Source organism: Nannospalax galili, unplaced genomic scaffold (assembly GCF_000622305.1).
Source record: "Nannospalax galili isolate Female #2095 unplaced genomic scaffold, S.galili_v1.0 scaffold100, whole genome shotgun sequence".
In the NCBI taxonomy this organism is placed as follows: Eukaryota; Metazoa; Chordata; class Mammalia; order Rodentia; family Spalacidae; genus Nannospalax; species Nannospalax galili.
The window spans coordinates 86355-106040 of record NW_008352891.1 but is presented as its reverse complement, the minus strand read 5'-3'; the positions used below and the strand labels follow the sequence as shown (position 1 = coordinate 106040).

Below are 19686 nucleotides of genomic sequence, written 5' to 3'. Positions count from 1 at the left end.
ATTTAAATTAAAAAAAAAGAGAAAAAAAAACTTCTTTTAAAGACTTTAATTCTGGGGCTAAATAAATAGATCAGTAGTTAAGAGCATTTGCAGCTCATCTAAAGGGTAGATAATCCACAGGGTAGATAACAACTACCTATAACTCCAGTTCCAGGGGCTATGATGCCTTTATCTAGCCTGTGCAAGCACTGTACACATATGATCCACATGCATACATCCAGGCACTCACAAATACAGATAACAAAAAAATAGTTTTAAAGAAAAGACTTAAATTCTTTCCCTAGGAGGATCATTTAAACTTGATTTTCAGAAAAGATAACTTGAAAAAACACTGCGGCACAAGGAAAAATCCCTGAACTCTAAAATTTCATATACTCAATATCATGCAAATGTGGATTCAGATCAACCAAGAGGAGCACACTCTTGATCCACTGGCCAAAGGACTATGATATCCACATGGTTGTTGCCCTCAGCATCATGGAGAAACAATCACTTGCATATTGCAGACAGAACACCCTGGCAGATCAGACAGACAGTGAAGATGCAGGTGGCTTTCTCTGTGTTGCCAGGCAGGAGGCCCAGAGAAGAGGTAGCAGTTTGCACAAAGGATATGCTGTGATTGGAATAGTTTACTCTAAGGGAACTGATACAGAGAGCCTTAACTATGGTTTCACAATCAAATTGTCTGATATAGTCTAAGAACTACTTGATACATAGGCCTAAATCCAAAGAATTTGAAAGAGGACTGGAGAGATGGCTCAGTAGGTAAGAGCACTGGCTCTTCTTACAGAGGACCTGGATTCAGCATCCACAAATTGGCTCACAACCTCCTGTAACTCCAGTTCCAGGGAATCCGACACCGTCTTCCATGGGCATTGACAATATGGGTGCATTTATATATACATGCAGGCAAAACACTCATACATATAAAATACAAATAAATCAATCAAAAATATTTTTAAGAGTCTGAAATAAATGGTTTACAATGGATCGAAAAGGCTTCAGTGCTTTTTAAAATCCTCTAAATGATTCTAATATGTAAACAGGAAGGAGGATTATGGAAGTCAGTCTTAAGACAATGACAAAATTGTAACTGTGATGACCAGTCCAGGTGGTAGCAAGGAAAGAAGATCAGCAGTCTAAGCGCAGGCGCACAAGAGGGGCCACTGTGAGGTCACCTGAGATCCAGTCCAGGAATGGAGCATCTACAAGGGAACTAGAGCAGAGAGAAAGGGCTAACATTCTGCTTGAAATGCCTGCAGCTTTCCTCGAGGGCCCACCCAGATGCTGGCAGTGTAACACAGAGGCCTTCTTCTCTGACACTCTCACTGTTGCTTCACTGCCTGCCCCCTTCTTTCTGGGCATCAAAGATACTGCAAATCTCCGGAATATCAGTTTTTCTCTTTTGTTATGGTGCAGATTGTTTCTTCTTCTTAAAACACCCGCCTTCTCCCTCTTCTCAGCCACCATTTTCTCAATTTCCTCTTTCCTCATTAGCATAGCTCTCCCTCATCCATCAAAAAAAAAAGACCTGCTCCAAAAGCCTCTTCGTATTAGCCATTCTCTGAGCCTTCACATCTAATAACCCCTAAAGTTTCTGTTTCCTATCCCAGCCCTTCCATACAAATTTGTCTTACTCCCTCCAGCAGTCCTCTGAAGACAGAGACATTGTCTTCTTCCATTTTATATTCTAAGGTGCTAGTGCTTTGCACACAGGAGACTCAAACACCATTCCTTCAATGAGCAAGGGGCACATGGGTGGCAAAGGTCCGGAAGGGAAATTCCTGATTCTCCAAGGGTGTTTCTTGCATGACACACAGCTCATTAAGAAAACTTGGCTATGTAGTTATGTTTCAAGATCATTTTGATGGTGCTTCATTTAGCTTCCAAGTACAACAAAGATAGGTCAGTACTTTAAGGACCCTAGGAAAAAAGGAGCCATATATATATACTCAAGCTGTGTTTCCAAACAGAGCTGTGCAAAACACCAGAAGTCTTAATAAACTGTGAAGATGGTTTGAGAGGGTTTGTTTGAGAAAGCATTCAAAGTTCAAACTTCAACTCCATCATTCCTTTAGTCTGCCTTCTTGTATAAGAGGCACTCAAATTTACACTCCTTTTTTCTTTTGTGTTTTTGATATATGGTCTCTCTGTAGCTCTGGCTGGCTTGGCCTGGAACTTGCTATGTAGACAGACTGGCCTCCATCTCACAGAGCTCTGCCTGCCTCTGTCTCTCCACCAGGAGTGATGGGATTAAAGGCATGCATGCACCACCACACCATGCTCAAATCCACATTCTTAATGAGTCAAAAAATAAATAAAATATCACATGAACCAATGCTTGCAAACACCCTGATTAATTTTCCAGTCCATTATTATGCAAAACATCCAACTCAGTATTTTCTTAAGGTCTCATAGACTTTCTGTACAAACTAACCTAAAAAACTAGTCACTTTTAATCCATGTACACCTGATGTCAGACCAGTAAAAACGAAAAGCAAGAATAAAAAAAATAATTAAATGGAATAATAATACCACTGTGCTCCTCATCTATGGTCAGTATCAACAGTAAGATGTACCATTGATTAAATAACAGCTTTTAGAGGAAAAATAAAATATCCCCCACAAATATAGTTGAGATATATCACAATTTAAGAATGAATAAGTATGGGCTGGAGAGATGGCTCAGCAGGTAAAGAGCACTGGCTGCCCTTGTAGAGGACTGGGTTCAATTCCCAGTACCCACATGGCAGCTAACAATGGTTCATAACTGTAGTTCAAGGAGATCCAATGCCTTCTCCTGATCTCCACGGGCACTGAACAACATGGGCGTACTATCTACAGGCAAGAAACTCTCATACACATAAAATAAAAATAAAATATTTTTTAAAAGAATGAATAAATGCTCATCTCAAAAATGAAGAGAAAACAGACTGTAGACCCACATACAGGTAATATTTGACTCTCCTCTTCCCAAGTGCACACAAATATTAAAGAAAATATATTTTTTAAGTTGTACTATCTGATTTCAGGAAAAAATAACAGTTCTATCCCCAATATACATTTCCAAATTTTTAGACCATAAAGCCAAGTGTTCTGTCAGCCTGGATAGCACTGTCTAAGCATCTTGGCAGTGAGAAGTGCCCAGTAATATGTAACTGGGAGCTAGGGACAGGACACCCAAGAATACATTTTTCCTCATCAACTCCTGTCCTTCTCACTAATGGCCTGGAAGATAGAGCAGATAACTAGAGCCTTAGCAGCCTTGAACCCTGAGAATTACTAACCATGGATGGCCTGGAAGATAGAGCAGATAACTAGAGCCTTAGCAGCCTTGAACCCTGAGGATTACTAACCATGGAAGACAGCAAAGCAGAGAGAGGAAACTGAGGAGATAACTTAGAGAAGGCAGACTGGCTCAGCAGGCAAAGGTATCTGCCACCAAGCCTGGTGAACAGAGTTTGCCTCCTCAGGACCCACACAGTGAAAGAATAGACCCAGTTCCTACAAGCTGTCCTCTGAGCTCCACCAGCGCACGCACACCGCACACACACACACACACACACACACACACACACACACACGTACACACACACACGTACACACACACACACACACACACACACACACACCAAACATCATAAAAAATGCTACAAAAAGAATGCTTAGAAACTAAAGGAAATGAAGTTTTTAAAAAGGACAAAAATTTGTCTTTGGTAAGCATGCATGTTTCTTTCTTTTCCAAAAATTCTGCCTGGAAATATATGCCACTATGCAGAAAACTCTGCAGGACAACTACAGTTCCTTTCAAAGAACAGAAATATTCATTAAGCACACTATAACATTCACTATGGTAACTAGCAACTTAAAGATAGGAATTATTTTATTTTATTTAGCTATTTAATCATTTTAAATATGTATCCAAAAACCAGTAATCTCTAGTATTTAAAATGAGTGACTAGATGTCAAGTTCAGCAATTCAAAGTTACTAAATTATATTATTTGGTTTTCCTAACTGTCCACTCATTCACATATTCATATTGTTCTTCTAAGATGAGTTACTCCCTGTAAAGAACTTAAAGCCCTCTTACCTTCTGTGGTTGGAAACACTTCTTTCGTTTTCACCTCTGCCAGCTTTCCAGTCCTGAGTAAAACCTCAGCAAAGCTCTCCATAGGGACCTGCTGATAGGGGTCATGCGTCACTTCAGGACAGTCAGAAGCAGTAGTTTCACAATTTAATAAGGTACGGTTCTTTTTCTAAGAATGTGTTATTAGAAAGCAAAATTCTAGAACTTTATAGCTTTTGATGAGTAAAACAGTAACTTGTCACTAAAGCACATTATCTAACATTTTAATGAATGTTTTAAAAATATTTTATTATTTTTATTTTATATGTTGCCTGCATGGCTATAAGTGTACCAGTGTTGTGCAATGCCCGCAGAGGTCAGAGGAGGGTGTTGGAGTCCCCTGGAACTGACGTTATAGATGGTGGTTAACTGCCTTGTGGGAGTTGGGACTTGAACTCAGGGCCTCTGCAAGAGCAGTCAGTGCTCTTAACCACTGAGCCATTTCTCTAGTCCTGTTTTAATGGATTTTTATCTCTAAACATACCATGATGAAATCACACAGAACCAATAGCTACATGAGTAAGAACCAAGTCAAAGATGTGTGCCAGGGAAATTTACCTTCCCTTTGTACCATCTACACTAAGGCGGCTAAATCAGCCTCCTAGGCACTCTGTCTTTACCTCCGTGACAAAGGGATTGGAGATTACTGATTCATAAAAAGGATGGCATCCTTGCTTTTCTAGGTCTTCATTGGCCACAGTTCCCATTCGAAATGCACCACCAAATTCTTGTCCCTGAAAACAATAAAGTGAAAAAAACTGAATTTTAAAAAAAGACTTGAGCATTTGGAGTCCTGTTCAGAACGTTACTTCCCCAGGGTTTCCTCTAGCAGTCTCAAAGGTTCAGGTCTTGCATTAAAGTTCTTGATCCATTTTTGATTGACTTTTGTATAAGGTAAGAGACAGGAATCTAGTTTCAGTATTGTACATGTGAGTATTCAATTTTCCCAGGACCAGTTGTTTACAAGGCTCTCTTTTTTCCCACTATCATTTTAGAACCATAGTCAAAGAATCAGATGGCTTTAGGTGCATAGCCGTATTTTTTATTTTTCTCTCCTTTTCTATTGGACCACGCATCTACTTCTGTACTAGTACCATGCTATTTGTTACCACAGTGCTGTGATATACTTGTAAGAAAAGAGGTGTGAAGCCCCTAGCCATGCTCATGTGAATTTGAGGATGGTTTTTCCTAGCCCTGTGAAGAATGCTGTTGGGATTTTGATGGAGACTCCCCTGAATCTATACCATGCTTTTAGTAATTCGGACATTTAAAAAGACTGTGCACCTGGAACTTGTAGATCTTCCCATTTTCTACAATCTTCTTCAGTTTTTTCATCTGTGCTTTCGAGTTCAAGTTCGTGGTTTTTTTTAAGCTATTATGAATGGGACCATCCTCGGAATTCTCTGCAGTGGGTTCATTGTTGTGGATAGTAAAGGTTATCAATTTTTGTATATTGATTTTGTATCCTGCTACTTTGCTGAAGGTGCCTATCAGATCTAGGTGTCTTCTAGTGGATTATTTAGGGCCACTTAACAAGAGAATAATATCTGAGAACAAAATACAGTATAATTTTCCTTTCTTGTTTCTACTTTGTTTCTCTTGCCTTACTAACTTGACTAGGATTCAGAGCACTATACTGAGTAAAAGTGGTGACGGTGGACATTATCTCCTAAGAATCTTAGAATGAGTATTTTCAGTTCTTTCCCATTCAGTATGTTGGCTGTCATATTGAAGTGAGCTTTGCATTACAGTACCATTTCAGTATTATGTAAATATTTTACCTCCTCCACTGTTCCTGAGAAGAAGGGAATTATGCTGAAGTGTTTCCCGACTCTATTCCCAGTATTTATAATTGTGTTTGACCCAAAGAAAATGCCAAGAAAGTCTATGTCAAATAGATGGATGGATGGATGGATGGATGGATGGATGGATGGATAAAAACATGAGTGTTTGGAATGAACTGGTATCACATCCACATTTCCTTTTCCTCTATTTTCCAGTGCAATACCAAAGGACTACAGTGGGACAATGCAGAGAAGACAGCAGGACAACCTTAATTGTTCTGTTAACATGATCCTCTAATTTCAGAGTGGCAGAAATCAGCTGCAAAGTTGCCCCTGAGTTGGTGCTGATCTTCCTCCCCACCTTGTAGAAATACAGAAAAAGCAACTAAGCATTGATGACAGAATGATTTTCTTTCTTCATTTCCCTAAATTTTTATTCTGGTATATAAAGTAAATCTTTCTCAAATGATTATCAGTGTCCTTTGCAAGCAATTCACGAGTGTGTAGTACTCTTATGAAATGCACTGCTTATTCTTTTTAATTTTTAAATTTTATTTACTATTTTTGTGTATGAGTGTTATGCCTGCATGCAGATAAGTGCACCCATGTCATGCAATGCCCAGAGGACAGAAGAGGCTGTCGGATCCCCTGGAACTGGAGTTATGGACAATTGTTAGCTGCCATGTGGGTGCTAAAATTTGAACCCGGGTCTTCTGCAAGAACAGTCAGTGTTCTTAACCACTGAGCCATCTCTCCAGCCCCTAGACTGCTTATTCTTTACCTGATAAGAGGACCAAGTTTCGTAGATTATTTTGATAATCAAAGATGCAGATGTGAAAACAACTGAGGAGCAGCACTAATGAAGGAGGTAAATAACAACACTGACTTTAAAAACAAAGATGTCCTGCTTACTTGCAGGGGCCGCAGGTAGGCTAAGGACTTCTTCCACCACTGCCCATCACTGACAGCCTGAAGCACAGCCTTGGTGGTGGTCGTGGTGTTGGACAGGACTTTCATGGTGGTGGCAGTCGTCCAGTGTAACAGGTCAGCAGAGTTGCTGCCTGGAGCATTAACATCATCCTGTGTTGAGAAAAAAAGGCAAGAGCAAAAATGTCTATTAAGAACAGGGCAAAGATAATGAGACTGCTTAAAATGATTGGATTCATTAGACACAAAGATAAATACTTAAAAACTCATCTTTGCCAGTAACTAAAAAAAAGTGAAAAAAGCACTAATGGCACATTGTTCCTTCCTAAGCCATCTACAAAAAAAAAAAAAAAAAAAAAAAAAAAAAAAAAAGGGAAAGAAAAACCTTAATGCATTACGTCAACAGGTGCTTTCTGTATATGTATAAAGAAAATGATGTGCTCCTTATTCTTACCAATGTAGAAACCACACATTTTAAGTAGTCTTTAAATTAAAGAACAGATTATTCAATTGAACAATGCTTCTGTGAGCATGACAAAAGCAGAAGACTCCAATAATCTATCTTTTAGTGCTAAAAGGCATTGTTTTTTATTTTTTAATCTAAACAAGTAGATGATTAATATTGTTTAAAAGGTGTGGTACGTGTAACCTCCTGTCAATCTTGAAGTAATCAGCAAAAAATCTAACTCCCTCTACTAACCTGAACAATTCCATGAGGAGAAAAATCACATACATTAAGTTGTCTTTTAAACAAAAAGGCGCATGCCTTTAATCCCAGCACTCAGGAGGCAGAGGCAGGTGGATTTCTGTGAGTTCAAGGCCGGCCTGGTCTACATAGTGAATTCCAGGAAAACTGGGGCTACAGGGAGACCCTGTCTCAAAAAAGACAGAAAAACAAAAACAAAAACAAAAACAAAAACAAGGACTGCAATCAGCTCTAGTTCAACAATTATCCTCAAGTATCCCGGTTAAATGAAAGCATTCAAATTAAGTCCTATACTTTCTATATCAATAGCTGTCTTCATTCTTCTGGTACTAATAGCAGACAGCTTAGTTTGGTCACTTAGTTCTGAATCACATCACTCATTAAAGCACTTTGTAAGTAATAAAAAACAGATCATATAATCACTCAGTAATTCATAGGTAACATTGTATAATAAACCAAGTGCATTCTTAATCTACTGGACAGCTGCTATGGAGGCAGAACTCTGGGGTAAGCCATCTTGGTTCTCATCTAGGAACTTACAAGGAGGTTACCCTGCATGGCAAAGGAACTGTACAGATGTTTAAGTACACAGAGAGATTACACAGAAGTATTTCACTTGACCAGTACAATAATATGAGCCCTTTGACAACATGCCAGAGCTCGGGTTGGACAGCGTGTAAGTGAGAATGGGGAACAGGGAAGAGGCAAGAGATTTCAAGCATACTCAACTCACAGTTGTTGCCCTTTGAGAAATTTGAGGACAACTCTGAAATGACAGCTAGTAAAGGGAACATGGACCTCAGTCCACTAATACAAGGAACTCTAACAACATGAATGTGTATAGAAACAGATTCTCTCTCAGAGCCTGTAAATCCTTGTGGGCACTGGGATTTGGGCCTTAGAAGACTCTAAACAGACTGCCTTGCCCACCAGATTTCTGTCTCACAGGAACTATTAAAATGATCATTTGCATTGTATTAAAACTGTAAACTTTGTAGTGATGGCAAAGGAGTATATCATGTTAGGATACATAAATGTCTACTTTTTTGATACTTCTAAAGAGAAACTAAAAAGAAACATTTAAACTACACTAACCAATGCTCACAATTTACCTAATCCCTATTGCTTAAGGCTACCTATAGGTACTCTAAACTTTTAAGATGCCCCCTACATGGTTCCTAATTGGTTTTTAGATGTTAGGACATATACACCCATGAATTCAATGCAATATTACATATTAAAGGTTAATTATGAAAACAGAGAAAATGAATACGATATTAATAAAGGGAAAAAATCATGCTAACTTGCTTATATATGGACAATCTCGCAAAAAAAAAAATTGTTTAGGTGGCAAGTAATGTTTCTCTAGGCTTTAGTGTGTACCATACTGTAGCTTAACTTGTGTAACTACAATAGGATCTTCCTGTAAAACATCCTACTGCTAATTTTAAAACATATTAAAAAGAAACACACCATTCCCAGAATTCCAGAAGTCTTTTTTAAACTGACACCATACACAACACTACCAGAATAAGCACTGGCCTGAACAGCAATAGCACAATGGTACTTTACCTGTTTTGTGAGTGAATAGACCATACTTTGTGTGTGTACTGGGGATTGAGCCCAGGGCCTCATCGGTGCTAGGGAAGTACTCTATCACCAATGAACCACATTCTTACTTTTTTATTTTTTGAGGAAGGGTCTAAGTGGTCTAGAATGACTTTGAGCTTGCTCTGTGACACAGGCTGGCCTTGAACTTGCAAACTTCCTGCTTTGGCCTAGTAAGTGGCTGTGATGATAGGTCTGTATCATCAGGTTCAGCTATCTAACCTCTGTCTGTAGAAAAGCATTTAGATTATGTCTGGACAGCTAATAAGGCTCCTGTCTATCTGCTGGTGAACATAGGCTTCCTGGGCACATACCTAAGTAGTGAAATTGCTAAAGCACAAATGATGCTCATGTCCACATTGAGCATAGAGTCAACCACTTTCTAAAGAGGCTAAACCAAAGTACAGTCAAAATCAGCAATTCTAAGAGTGCTACTTGCTCCTCATCAACACATGGTATTTCATGTCATTTTATCTTAATGATTCTTGTAAGTGCATATTAACTTTTATGTGGTTTAATTTGCATCTCAAAAATGCTTAATGGAGTTGACCACATTTTGTACATTTCTAAAAGTATTTGTTCCAAATTTTCATTTTTTAATTAGCTGTCCATTTTTCTTTTCAGTTGGAAGTTTCTGTAAGTGTTTTGGATACAAATGCCTTACTGGAAATATCAATAGTGGTATTTCTACTACCCTGTGAACTTTCAATTTTTTATAATTTTTAAAATTTATTTTTATTTTATGTGTATGAGTATTTGGCCTGCATGTATATAAGTGTATCCATATCGTGCAGTGCCCAAGGAAACCAGAAAAGGTTGTCAGATCCCCTGGAGCTGGAGTTGGTAGCCATCATGTGTGTACTGGGAACTGACACCAGGTCCTCTGCAAGAGCAACCACTGCTCTTAACCACTGAGCCACCTCTCCAGCCCCCTTTCTCCATTTTCTTAACAGCATCTTGTGATAAAAGTTCCTGATTACTACAATTTAGGTTTTTACTCTAGGAGTATTTTTGTATACCTAACTTAAGCCTTTGCCTATACTATTCTTTGTTTTTTTCTTTGATATTTTTATTTATTTTTATGGGGCTTTTGGCTACTCTAACATTCCCCCATCTGAAGAGGTATTCCTAAAATCTTTTAAGGATTAGATACAAGCTCCCTAAATATTTTTGACATTTTTTGGCCTTTGGAACAGAGTATGTTGCTAAAAGGCCCAAGGACATTTTGACTTTCAGTGAAGAAACTGGCTACTTTTCTTTGGGGTCTTTTTACCCTTATTGCTTAGCCAATTCCTACCTCCCATTCTTATCACACCATCCTCTGAAGAGGTTACCCAAATTGCCAATAGGGAATCAGGACACAGACCGCTCTGGCTTCTTCCATGCTGAAGAGGGACACAGGGTGAGGCAATTGGAGTACCCCTTCAGTGGGTCTATATAAAAGACTCCCAAATTGCATAACTGTTATCTCTAGGGGGAAAATAAAGTCCTTGAATCATGAATAGAAGATATGAAGGAAAAGTAAAGGCAAGAGTAATTAGCATTATAAGTTCTAGACAGGGAACTAGAAAAAAAGTTAGAACATAGCAATTTTCAAATGTTCATATTAGAGTCCATTGGAATTTCTTGACAAGGGCTTCCAAAACCATCCCTCTATTGGGTTCCTCCTCATTTTTCTTTTGTCTTCCAAGGCTGGACTTGTCTGCCAAGGCTGGACTCAAGAGTGACGAATTCAGCATTTGTTTTCAGGCACTTTGATATCAGTGTCAGTTCCCTCTCAAAGGCTTCTAGATAGGGAGAGAAAATAAATTTAGCCATCATTTTAGAACAACAGCTGGCTGTCTCCCTTAGCTATAGGTGGGCACTACAGTATTGGAGACCAAGATTTGAAGTCTTACATCTGAGGCCTTTGCATATTCCTCTATGTTTATCTTAACATGTAATATTCTGGCTCTAAGAGGCATCTTAGGAAGATCATGTACTCCATTTCTATCCACTCAGTACTATACAGATAATTGTAATATATTCCCATAATACCCAGATATTTTTCCACTTGATGTAGAAGCATTTAAGAGCAAGCACTCTATTTATTCACTATCACAGAGTGGTAGAGGCCCTGAAGTTTGTAGCTACAGGTAAATGTAAGAAGTCTGGATGTTCTGTACTATTTAAATATGCTAGATATATTTTCAAATGTGTCTAGAACAAACATTATTCAAATAGAATTTCATACCACAGTCTCAGTTCCTGTTCATCTTAAGAATCTTCTTAATTGAGAGGGTGTATCGAATGTTTCAAATGTCATCAACTAATCCAAGTAGAGAACTAAAAACATAAACATGCTGAGAAATGCAGTGCTTAAGCAGAACATAACTTCCCTTGAGGGAACTAAAACCAATTGAAAGAAATCAAAATATCAAAGACATAAGGCCACTAATCCATTTCGGAAAATGAACCTAAATTTTAGTTATGTTGATTTGGACAGATGGACTAACTCAAGATAGGAATTTAAGTCATGTGAAATATAAAACACTGTTTCAAAAGAAATTCATGAGTTCAGAAATGTACATGATAAAAGGATTTCCTATAAGTACTTCTTCTAAAGAAAACTTAAAATGAAAAAGTAGGGCTGGCCAAAGAGCTTGGTAGGTTAAAGGTGCTTGCTCCCAAAGCTGATGACCTAGATTCAATCTTCAGGACCCAAGTGGAAGGAAAGAATTAAGAGTCCCACAGTCCCCACATGTGCACCATGTGAACACACAAAATAAATGTAATGGAAAGAAAGTAAAATAAATGGCTCATTTGGAGCACAGAATAAACATTTAATTTTGGAGTGGTCTATTGAGTTAATAGTGCAACCAGAGCTATGAGGAACGTAGTTTTCTTTCAGCTTCATATAATAGGGAAAGAAGAAAAGAGGTTGGGCAAAATTTGCTAATGGGGTGGACTACCAAAGGTCATAACTCAACTAGAGTCATTAATGAGAAACAGAGTTTTTGTTTGACTTCATATAACAGGGAAAGAAAAAAAGGAGGTCAGGCAAAGTTTATTCCTGAAATATTACTAGTGATGCTTTTCATATACCTAAATGCCATACTGCTAATTAATTTAGAGTACATAATAGCAGAAATAAATTAGACCCCCAAACCAGATCAACAATTCTTAGCATAAAATTCAACATGAAATCTTATTAATGTCAAGTATATTATATGGCTCAAAGGTTAACTTACTAAGTGGTAATCACATCTTTCAAATCCTATGATAAAAGAGGCCATTACCAAAAGGGTTCATAAGAAAAAGATAATTTTACACATGAAGTATGGATCACATATGGATTACAGGTATGGAAAAGTAAGAAAAAATTCTTACTAGTCTACTGATTATAGTTAAGTAATCTAGTTGAGCTGTTTCTCTAGAGTCTGGCAACAAAGATTAATTTCAGAGAGAAAGAGAATAAGAAAGTGTGTGTCAGAATGACACATCTATCCTTGTAACCAAAGTTAACCTTATGTTTTGAGATTATTTAACAGTGTCTAAGCTTATTTATAAAATAAACAAACTTACTAGGCCTTGGACAACTCTTTTAACCTAAACATGTAACTTTAATCCCTCATGATCCTTGTATACACTGTTGGCCTTCTATATACTGAGCTGATAGCAAATATAGACTACATAAAGATTATAAAAAGAACTCAGGCAGGACTCAACCATTACCCCTTTTCCAAAATATTCTTAAATAATCCAGAACATTTCCCCGTACTTGTAGCAATTTTCAACCCTCTTCCCTGCAAGTAACGCAGCATTTTTTTTTTAATCCTGAACTCAGAATAGTAAGATTCCAATCCTAAAATTGGAATAAGATTCCATCCCCAAGATTAGAGATGATGGTCAGAGATGAGTCTAGATTACCAGGGAAACCCTGTTTGCAAACCAACAGAAACAAAATATGTCAGAAAAGCAACAGAAAAAAAAATACTCAAATGAAACAAATCACTCTCAAGTCTGTTTCAATTCATTTTCTAATTAGCAGGCAAAGTAACAATTTTCTATGAGAAACAAAATTGTAGATGTTCGGCTGGCAACTATACATAGAAGCCTATAATCTCAGGCAACAACTATAAAGCAGGGAATCATAAGCACCAGGCAGACAAAGTCATAAACATGGCAAGATCATCTATAAAATGAAGGCAGTTGAAAACTCTTTGTATAAAACTGAAACCAAGGGTCTACCATTTAGCTTCAGTGGCAAATGTTAGCCTTCCAACAGTAAATAGAGAAAACTTTTACTAACTAGACTTCACTGAAACTGAGATGAGTTGGGTATATTATTTTTGAAAATGTTTTAATGTCTTCTGCAAGTGAGTTAAGCAGGAAATATTCTTTCAGAGTGAAAGTGAATTCCTTATTGCTAAAGAGTTATGTTAAAACAAAAACATATAGAGATAAATATATATACACATAACATAAACATGCCATATTACAGCAATGTCTGAATGATAGCCTGAGTTGTAACATCCATTAAAATCAAGAGTGGGAACTGATCTGTTCTAGGAACTTGTTCCTTTAGATTACTCTCAAAACTATGTTTATAAACAAAGACCTTGCTTTCTCTTTATTGAAAGTGTACAACCAGGATCAAATAGGGAAGGAAAAGCAAAACCGTAACAGAGAAGAACTTTCCCCTTCCGCCCCCTACTGACCCAGAACAGCATATAAACCACAAACAGCTGTTGTCAATCTAATCCCACCTATTGTTTACAACATAAATGGGATAATTCATTGCTTCCAATGAATAGTCACTGCTTACAATACTTAATATTTTCACAGCACACACACACACACACACACACACACACACACACACACGCTTTTTTTTTTAGTGAGGACAAGAGTGCCTGACTTTATTTATTTTGTTCATTTTGTTCATTTTTTATTCATTTATTTTTTTATTTAATAACCACATGATTAGAAGAAACACTTCAATATAGCTTTAACATATTCAGTAACAATTTTCAGGGCAAAGATACGTCTATTTCAAAAGTGACTGAAAGTTTTTAGGTTCACAGTTGAATTAATACAGTTATACAATATCCAACTCAGTATAAACCATGTAAGACATAAAATTGAATGAGTTTTCATCCTTTAAAGAAGATCTCCATTTCATTTTAAAATATGCTGATTCCTACATTTTTGATGCTACTAAGGCTTAGATGTTTGTACATGTGTCTTTAATATCTATGCATCTGATTATTACTAGTCACAGTTACACTCGGATTCTTGGCACCTGGATATGGATATAAAGTCATTGGGTAGATTTCAATGGTAATATTTATCACCTCTACTAATAAAAATGAAGTAAACTTTTATGCTTCCTCCCCAAATATGTCTTTTTCTTTAGTTTATTTTTTTGTGCGTATATCATACAGAACATCCGAATCTTATTCATCTATATACCCACTTCCCAAATGGCACCCTCCCAACGCCTCCCCCCACCCCCACTGGAGCCCATGCACTCTGTCATCCCTGTTACTGTCCACTGTGTTGTCGGCACCCCCAGCCATTCCCCAGTGCTTGTTTATCCGCTGAATCTAGTCAGCCGATCTAGAGAGCCTTGTTTTAGAAAGATCAGCTGTTCCTCTTCTAGCAGCAATCAGTTGTCAATATTCCTTTAGATAAGATTCCATTCACTGAATCTAGTCAGCCTATCTAGAGTTCCTTGTTTTAGAAAGATCAGCTGTTCCTCATCTAGCAGCAATCAGTTGTCAATATTTCTTTGGATAAGATTGGGATCTGCTGTTCATTTTCCCAGTTCTATGCTGGGTTACTCTCTGGGAGTCTTTGGCCAATAACTCAAAGGAAGGTATCTCCTGTCTGGCATTCTTTCTTGTTATGTAGACACTCTGGCTTTTAATGTGATATTTATTCCATGAGTTAGGAAATAAAATTCCCTTGCAAGTCGAAATTAGTTTAGAATTTCTTTTTTTTTTAATTTTTACAAAAACTTTATTGAGAATTTCATACATACATATAAGGTGTTTTAATCAAATCCATGCCTACTCCCTCCACTCCAATATTCCCCCGCCTCTGAAGAGGTAACCCTAAAATCTTTTAAGGATTAGATACAAGCTCCCAAATACTTTTGACATTTCTGGCCTTTGGAATGGAGAATGTTGCTAAGAAGCCCAAGGACATTTTGACTTTTAGACAACAAACTGGCTACATTTCTTAGAGGTCTTTTTACCCTAACTGCTTAGCCAATTCCTATCTCCTATTCTTATCATGCCATCCTCTGAAGGGGTTACCGAAATTGCCAATAGGGAATAAGGACGCAGACCATTCTGGCTTGTTCCATGCTGAACAGGGATGCAGCGTGCACACAAATATTATTCTGGGTCAGGGGCAAGAAAGGGTCATGAGGAATTAAAGCTATAGGTTTAGGTTATAAGAGGAGCATAAGGCCTAGTAAGATTGTTTATGTTATAAACGACCTAAGACAGTGTTAAATTATCTCAAAACTAAGATTAACTTTGGTTACTAAGTTAGGTACATCATTCACACACACACACACACACACACACACACACACACACACAAGGAATATATGGGTTCTTTCGATAAAAAGATTAAAAGAATATCTTGAAATTTCAACTGCAGCACTAAGGACAGACACCATTGACTTTAATTCTGTGAGGAATGGAAGTTATGCAGTAAAAGACTGACCAATCCTACCCATGGCTTGTGTTCACATTCTTGAGCAGCAAGTGATGAACACAACACATCATCCTAGAAGCATGACAATGAGTAGAGCACTTCCTCCTTCCTTCCATTCTCAGGAAAAGGCATTAACAGATATTCTGAACTGTGGGGGTTCTGTTGAGACTAAAATCACTGGTGGCATGATCCTGCAAGCTGAGTCGACCACAAAGAAGGTTCAGCAAGCAACACTTGAAAACACCCAGGAAAACAAAACTTAAGGAAGGCTAGCTGTATTTCTGATGAAGTGCTGGCATAACAATAGTAAACACTACACAATGGAATGGGGCAAAACTACAACATACAACTATCCTAGGAGGCCATTTCTATCCTAATCCCAGGACACCACTAGCATGAGTTTGCAATGATGTATACACAAAATTGCAGAGATGATCAATCTAAAATAGAGAGGGGAAAACAGACACAATCTGTGTCCAAAACATTAAGCAAGAGAAAGATAAATGATGTTGCAAGCATCTGGTGAACATCAAGTTGTCAGCAACCTGCAAAGTAATCACAGTAATATATGTGTTTATTTAATAGTTTCAAGAACAAAATAATAACCTTTCTTGAACCAAGAGAGTCACACAGAATCAAGCAGAGGATGAGTATGGTGGTACAACCACAGGCATATTGCCAGCACTTAGAAGGTTGATGGTGGAGGACGCCCAAGTTCTGGGATATCCTGAGCTACACAGAGGCCTTGTCTGAAACCAGACAAAAACAAAATGCAGAATAACACACCGGTTAAAAATGTTTCTCTCTGGGCAGTGAGACTCATGGATGTACTGACAGAAAGAAAGAAAAAGAACGTTAAGTCATTTATTAACAGATTATTGATTAAATTACTTTTATAGTTCTCTGGCTAGAACTTGTAACACTAATTACTCTTGCCTTTACTTCTCCTTCATACCTCCAATTCATAATTCAAGGACTTTCTTTTTCCCTTAGAGATAAGAGTTATGCAATTTGGGAGTCTTTTAGATAGACCCACTAAAGGGGTACTCCAATTGCCTCACCCTGCATCCCTGTTCAGGATGGAAGGAGCCAGAGTGGTCTGCGTCCCTATTCCCTATCGGCAATTTGGGTAACCCCTTCAGAGGATGTTGTGATAAGAAAAGGAGGTAGGAATTGGCTAGGCAGTTAGGGTAAAAAGACCCCAAAGAAAAGTAGCCAGTTTCTTGGCTAAAGGTCAAAATGTCCTTGGGCATCTTAGCAACATACTCTGTTCCAAAGGCAAAAAAAAAAAAAAAAAGCCCACGTTTTTCTTAAAAAAAAAAATTCTCAAAGAATCAATATTTTCTGAATATGTAATGAAATTCTTCTTCTAAGTATGTGGTTATTAAATAAATAATTTTAAAAAAAGAAGCAAAAGTATAAAGTTATAACATTATGTCCATGTACCACTTATTAACAGTTAACAAATGTTAGTATTTTATCAGAAGTGGCTCAAATCTAATTTTTTTCTACTTGTAAGAAATAAAGTTTCTAAGATTTGATATCTAATAACAAGGAACAAATGATTACATAATATAAAAGAAAAGAAAAAAGATTCTCCTGAGTTAATCTTTATGTGTGCTGCAGGGCCATGTTAGAAATCCATCCAATTGCATGTGGTTATTTTCTGAAGCCTATACTGACATCATATAAAAGTGTTTCCTTATTACACATTTGCCAATAAATTTAAGTGGCAAAATCTCTAACGAAAAAAAGCACAGGAGTAAATATGCACAACAATGATTTTGGCATAGATTTCGTGGATAAATCAAAAGGACAATCAAGAAATAGAAATGTTAATAAACAGGCCTTGGCAATATTAAAAACTTCTGTACTTTAGAGATGGCTCAGTTAAGAGCACTGGCTGCTCCTGCAGAGGACCTTGGTTAGATTCCCAGCACCCACATGGCAGTGACAACCATCTACAACTCCAGTTCCAGGGGATTTGATGTTCTCTTCTGACCGAGTGCATTGCACGACATGAGTGCACTTACATACATGCAGGCAATACACTCACACACATAAAATAAAAATAAATATACTTTTTTTTTATAGTCTTTTTGAGACAGGGTCTCCCTGTAGGCCCAGCTGTCCTGGAACTCACTATGTAGACCAAGCTTGCCTTGATCTCACAGAGATCCGCCTGCCTCTGCCTCCCGAGTGCTGGGATTAAAGGTGTGCGCCACCATGCCCAGCATAAAAATATTTTTAGTAAAGAAAATGAAATTCATGCCACACACTGAAAGAAAAATAATCTTTAAAAGTAACAAATATGATCAAACCTTGAAAAAAAACAATAAATATAAAATTTAGAATAAAAGAAAGCAGGCCACTGAGAGCCATGCACCTGAGGGCAACAACTTCTTCCAGGACCCTTCCATGGTCTCCCTGCCTTCTCTGTGCCAAGAGGTGAACCACTTTGCTCCACCATATATTCCATACCATGGTGTTCTGCCTCACATGTACCAGTGTCCTGAAGCAAGAAAACCAAGTTCCTAGAGCCTGACATTTCTGAAACCATAAGCCAAAATAAAAATGTCTTCCTTTCTAGTTGTTTCTACTCTGAAAGTTTTGTCTACCAATAACAAACTATGTGTATAACTACTTTGGAAAACAGATCAGCAGCTTCTTCAAATATGAAATACAAATATACCACACATAGCAGCTCTACGCCAAGATGCCTAGGGTGAGAATAAAAACATTTCCATGCAAACACTTGAACATCGATGCTCACAGAAGAATTATTCATAAGAGTTTAAAAAAATGAACAACCCACTAACCATCAATCAGCCACTGGAAAAAGAAAATATGCTGGTCATGATATTAAAGCCTAAACTGCCAACTGCCACTTTGCTTTTTTTTATTTAGGTATTTCTAAACAATCCTTCTATGTTCAAACTGCAATTTTGCTAAAAACATGCTTGTGCCCTAAACACTAATTAGTCCGATTATATAAGTCTTTAGTCACTTAAAAATGTTCATAAACAAGTTTTCCTGCAGAGAAATGTGTTTTTAAATAGGATCCCTGTATACAATCCATTTCTAACTCTAATTACATTTATCTGGGAAAACATCATCAATTAAGTGATATAACTGATACCAGTTAAGTAAAAAGTTAATTTTCTCTAAATGGGAGAAAGCTGTTCCATCTAAAAAGTGTAATAACCAACACGAAAATCTGTAATTTTGTAATTATACAAAGTTTGTATTTTGTTCTATTTATAAACAAAATTTGCTCACAGGAACAAATGCATGGTCTTCAAATGCATACTACCCACTTGCATTAGATTTTACTACACAACAATTACATCCTTATTTTGAATATATAAATAAAGATAATTTCTCAATGAAGTGATGAAAGTCTGAAGTGTTAAGCAGATTACACATAAAGTCAGCCCTCATTTATAAGTTATAATTTAATGTGATTATTATAGCTACTGTTAATGTGCAATACATGACAGCTTATAGCTAAACACTACATTTTAGTCTAATGATAGTAGCTGTAATATTCTGAAATGTGCTTCATGAATCAAAGCTATAATGTTTTCACTGAGGGTTAGGATTAGTACTTCATGAAATCTAGATCTATTACAAGTTGCTGAAAGACAGACAAGAAAGCTTTTAAGAAGGAAAAAAAATCATTCTGGAAGGATTCCATTCCTTGCTAAGTGGAACACACAGAGGATGTTAACAGCCATCTGCATTTACTAATGAGATTCTGATGGAGTAGTATGTGCAGGCTTGTGGTAACACAGCAGAGCCTAATCCCAGGAAGTCACCAAGG

At 37.4% G+C, this 19686-nt stretch overlaps 1 protein-coding gene across 1 annotated transcript in view; it reads right to left on the bottom strand.

The window, feature by feature from the left end:
- Window positions 1–19686, bottom strand: part of Nbas (neuroblastoma amplified sequence) — a gene marked incomplete at its 5' end in the record, with an annotated part of 269116 nt that overhangs the window by 166684 nt on the left and 82746 nt on the right. Inside the window, 3 exon segments of the mRNA XM_017802479.1 lie at window positions 4092–4182; window positions 4748–4861; window positions 6824–6991. Of these exon segments, the coding sequence (XP_017657968.1) occupies window positions 4092–4182; window positions 4748–4861; window positions 6824–6991 (373 nt within the window).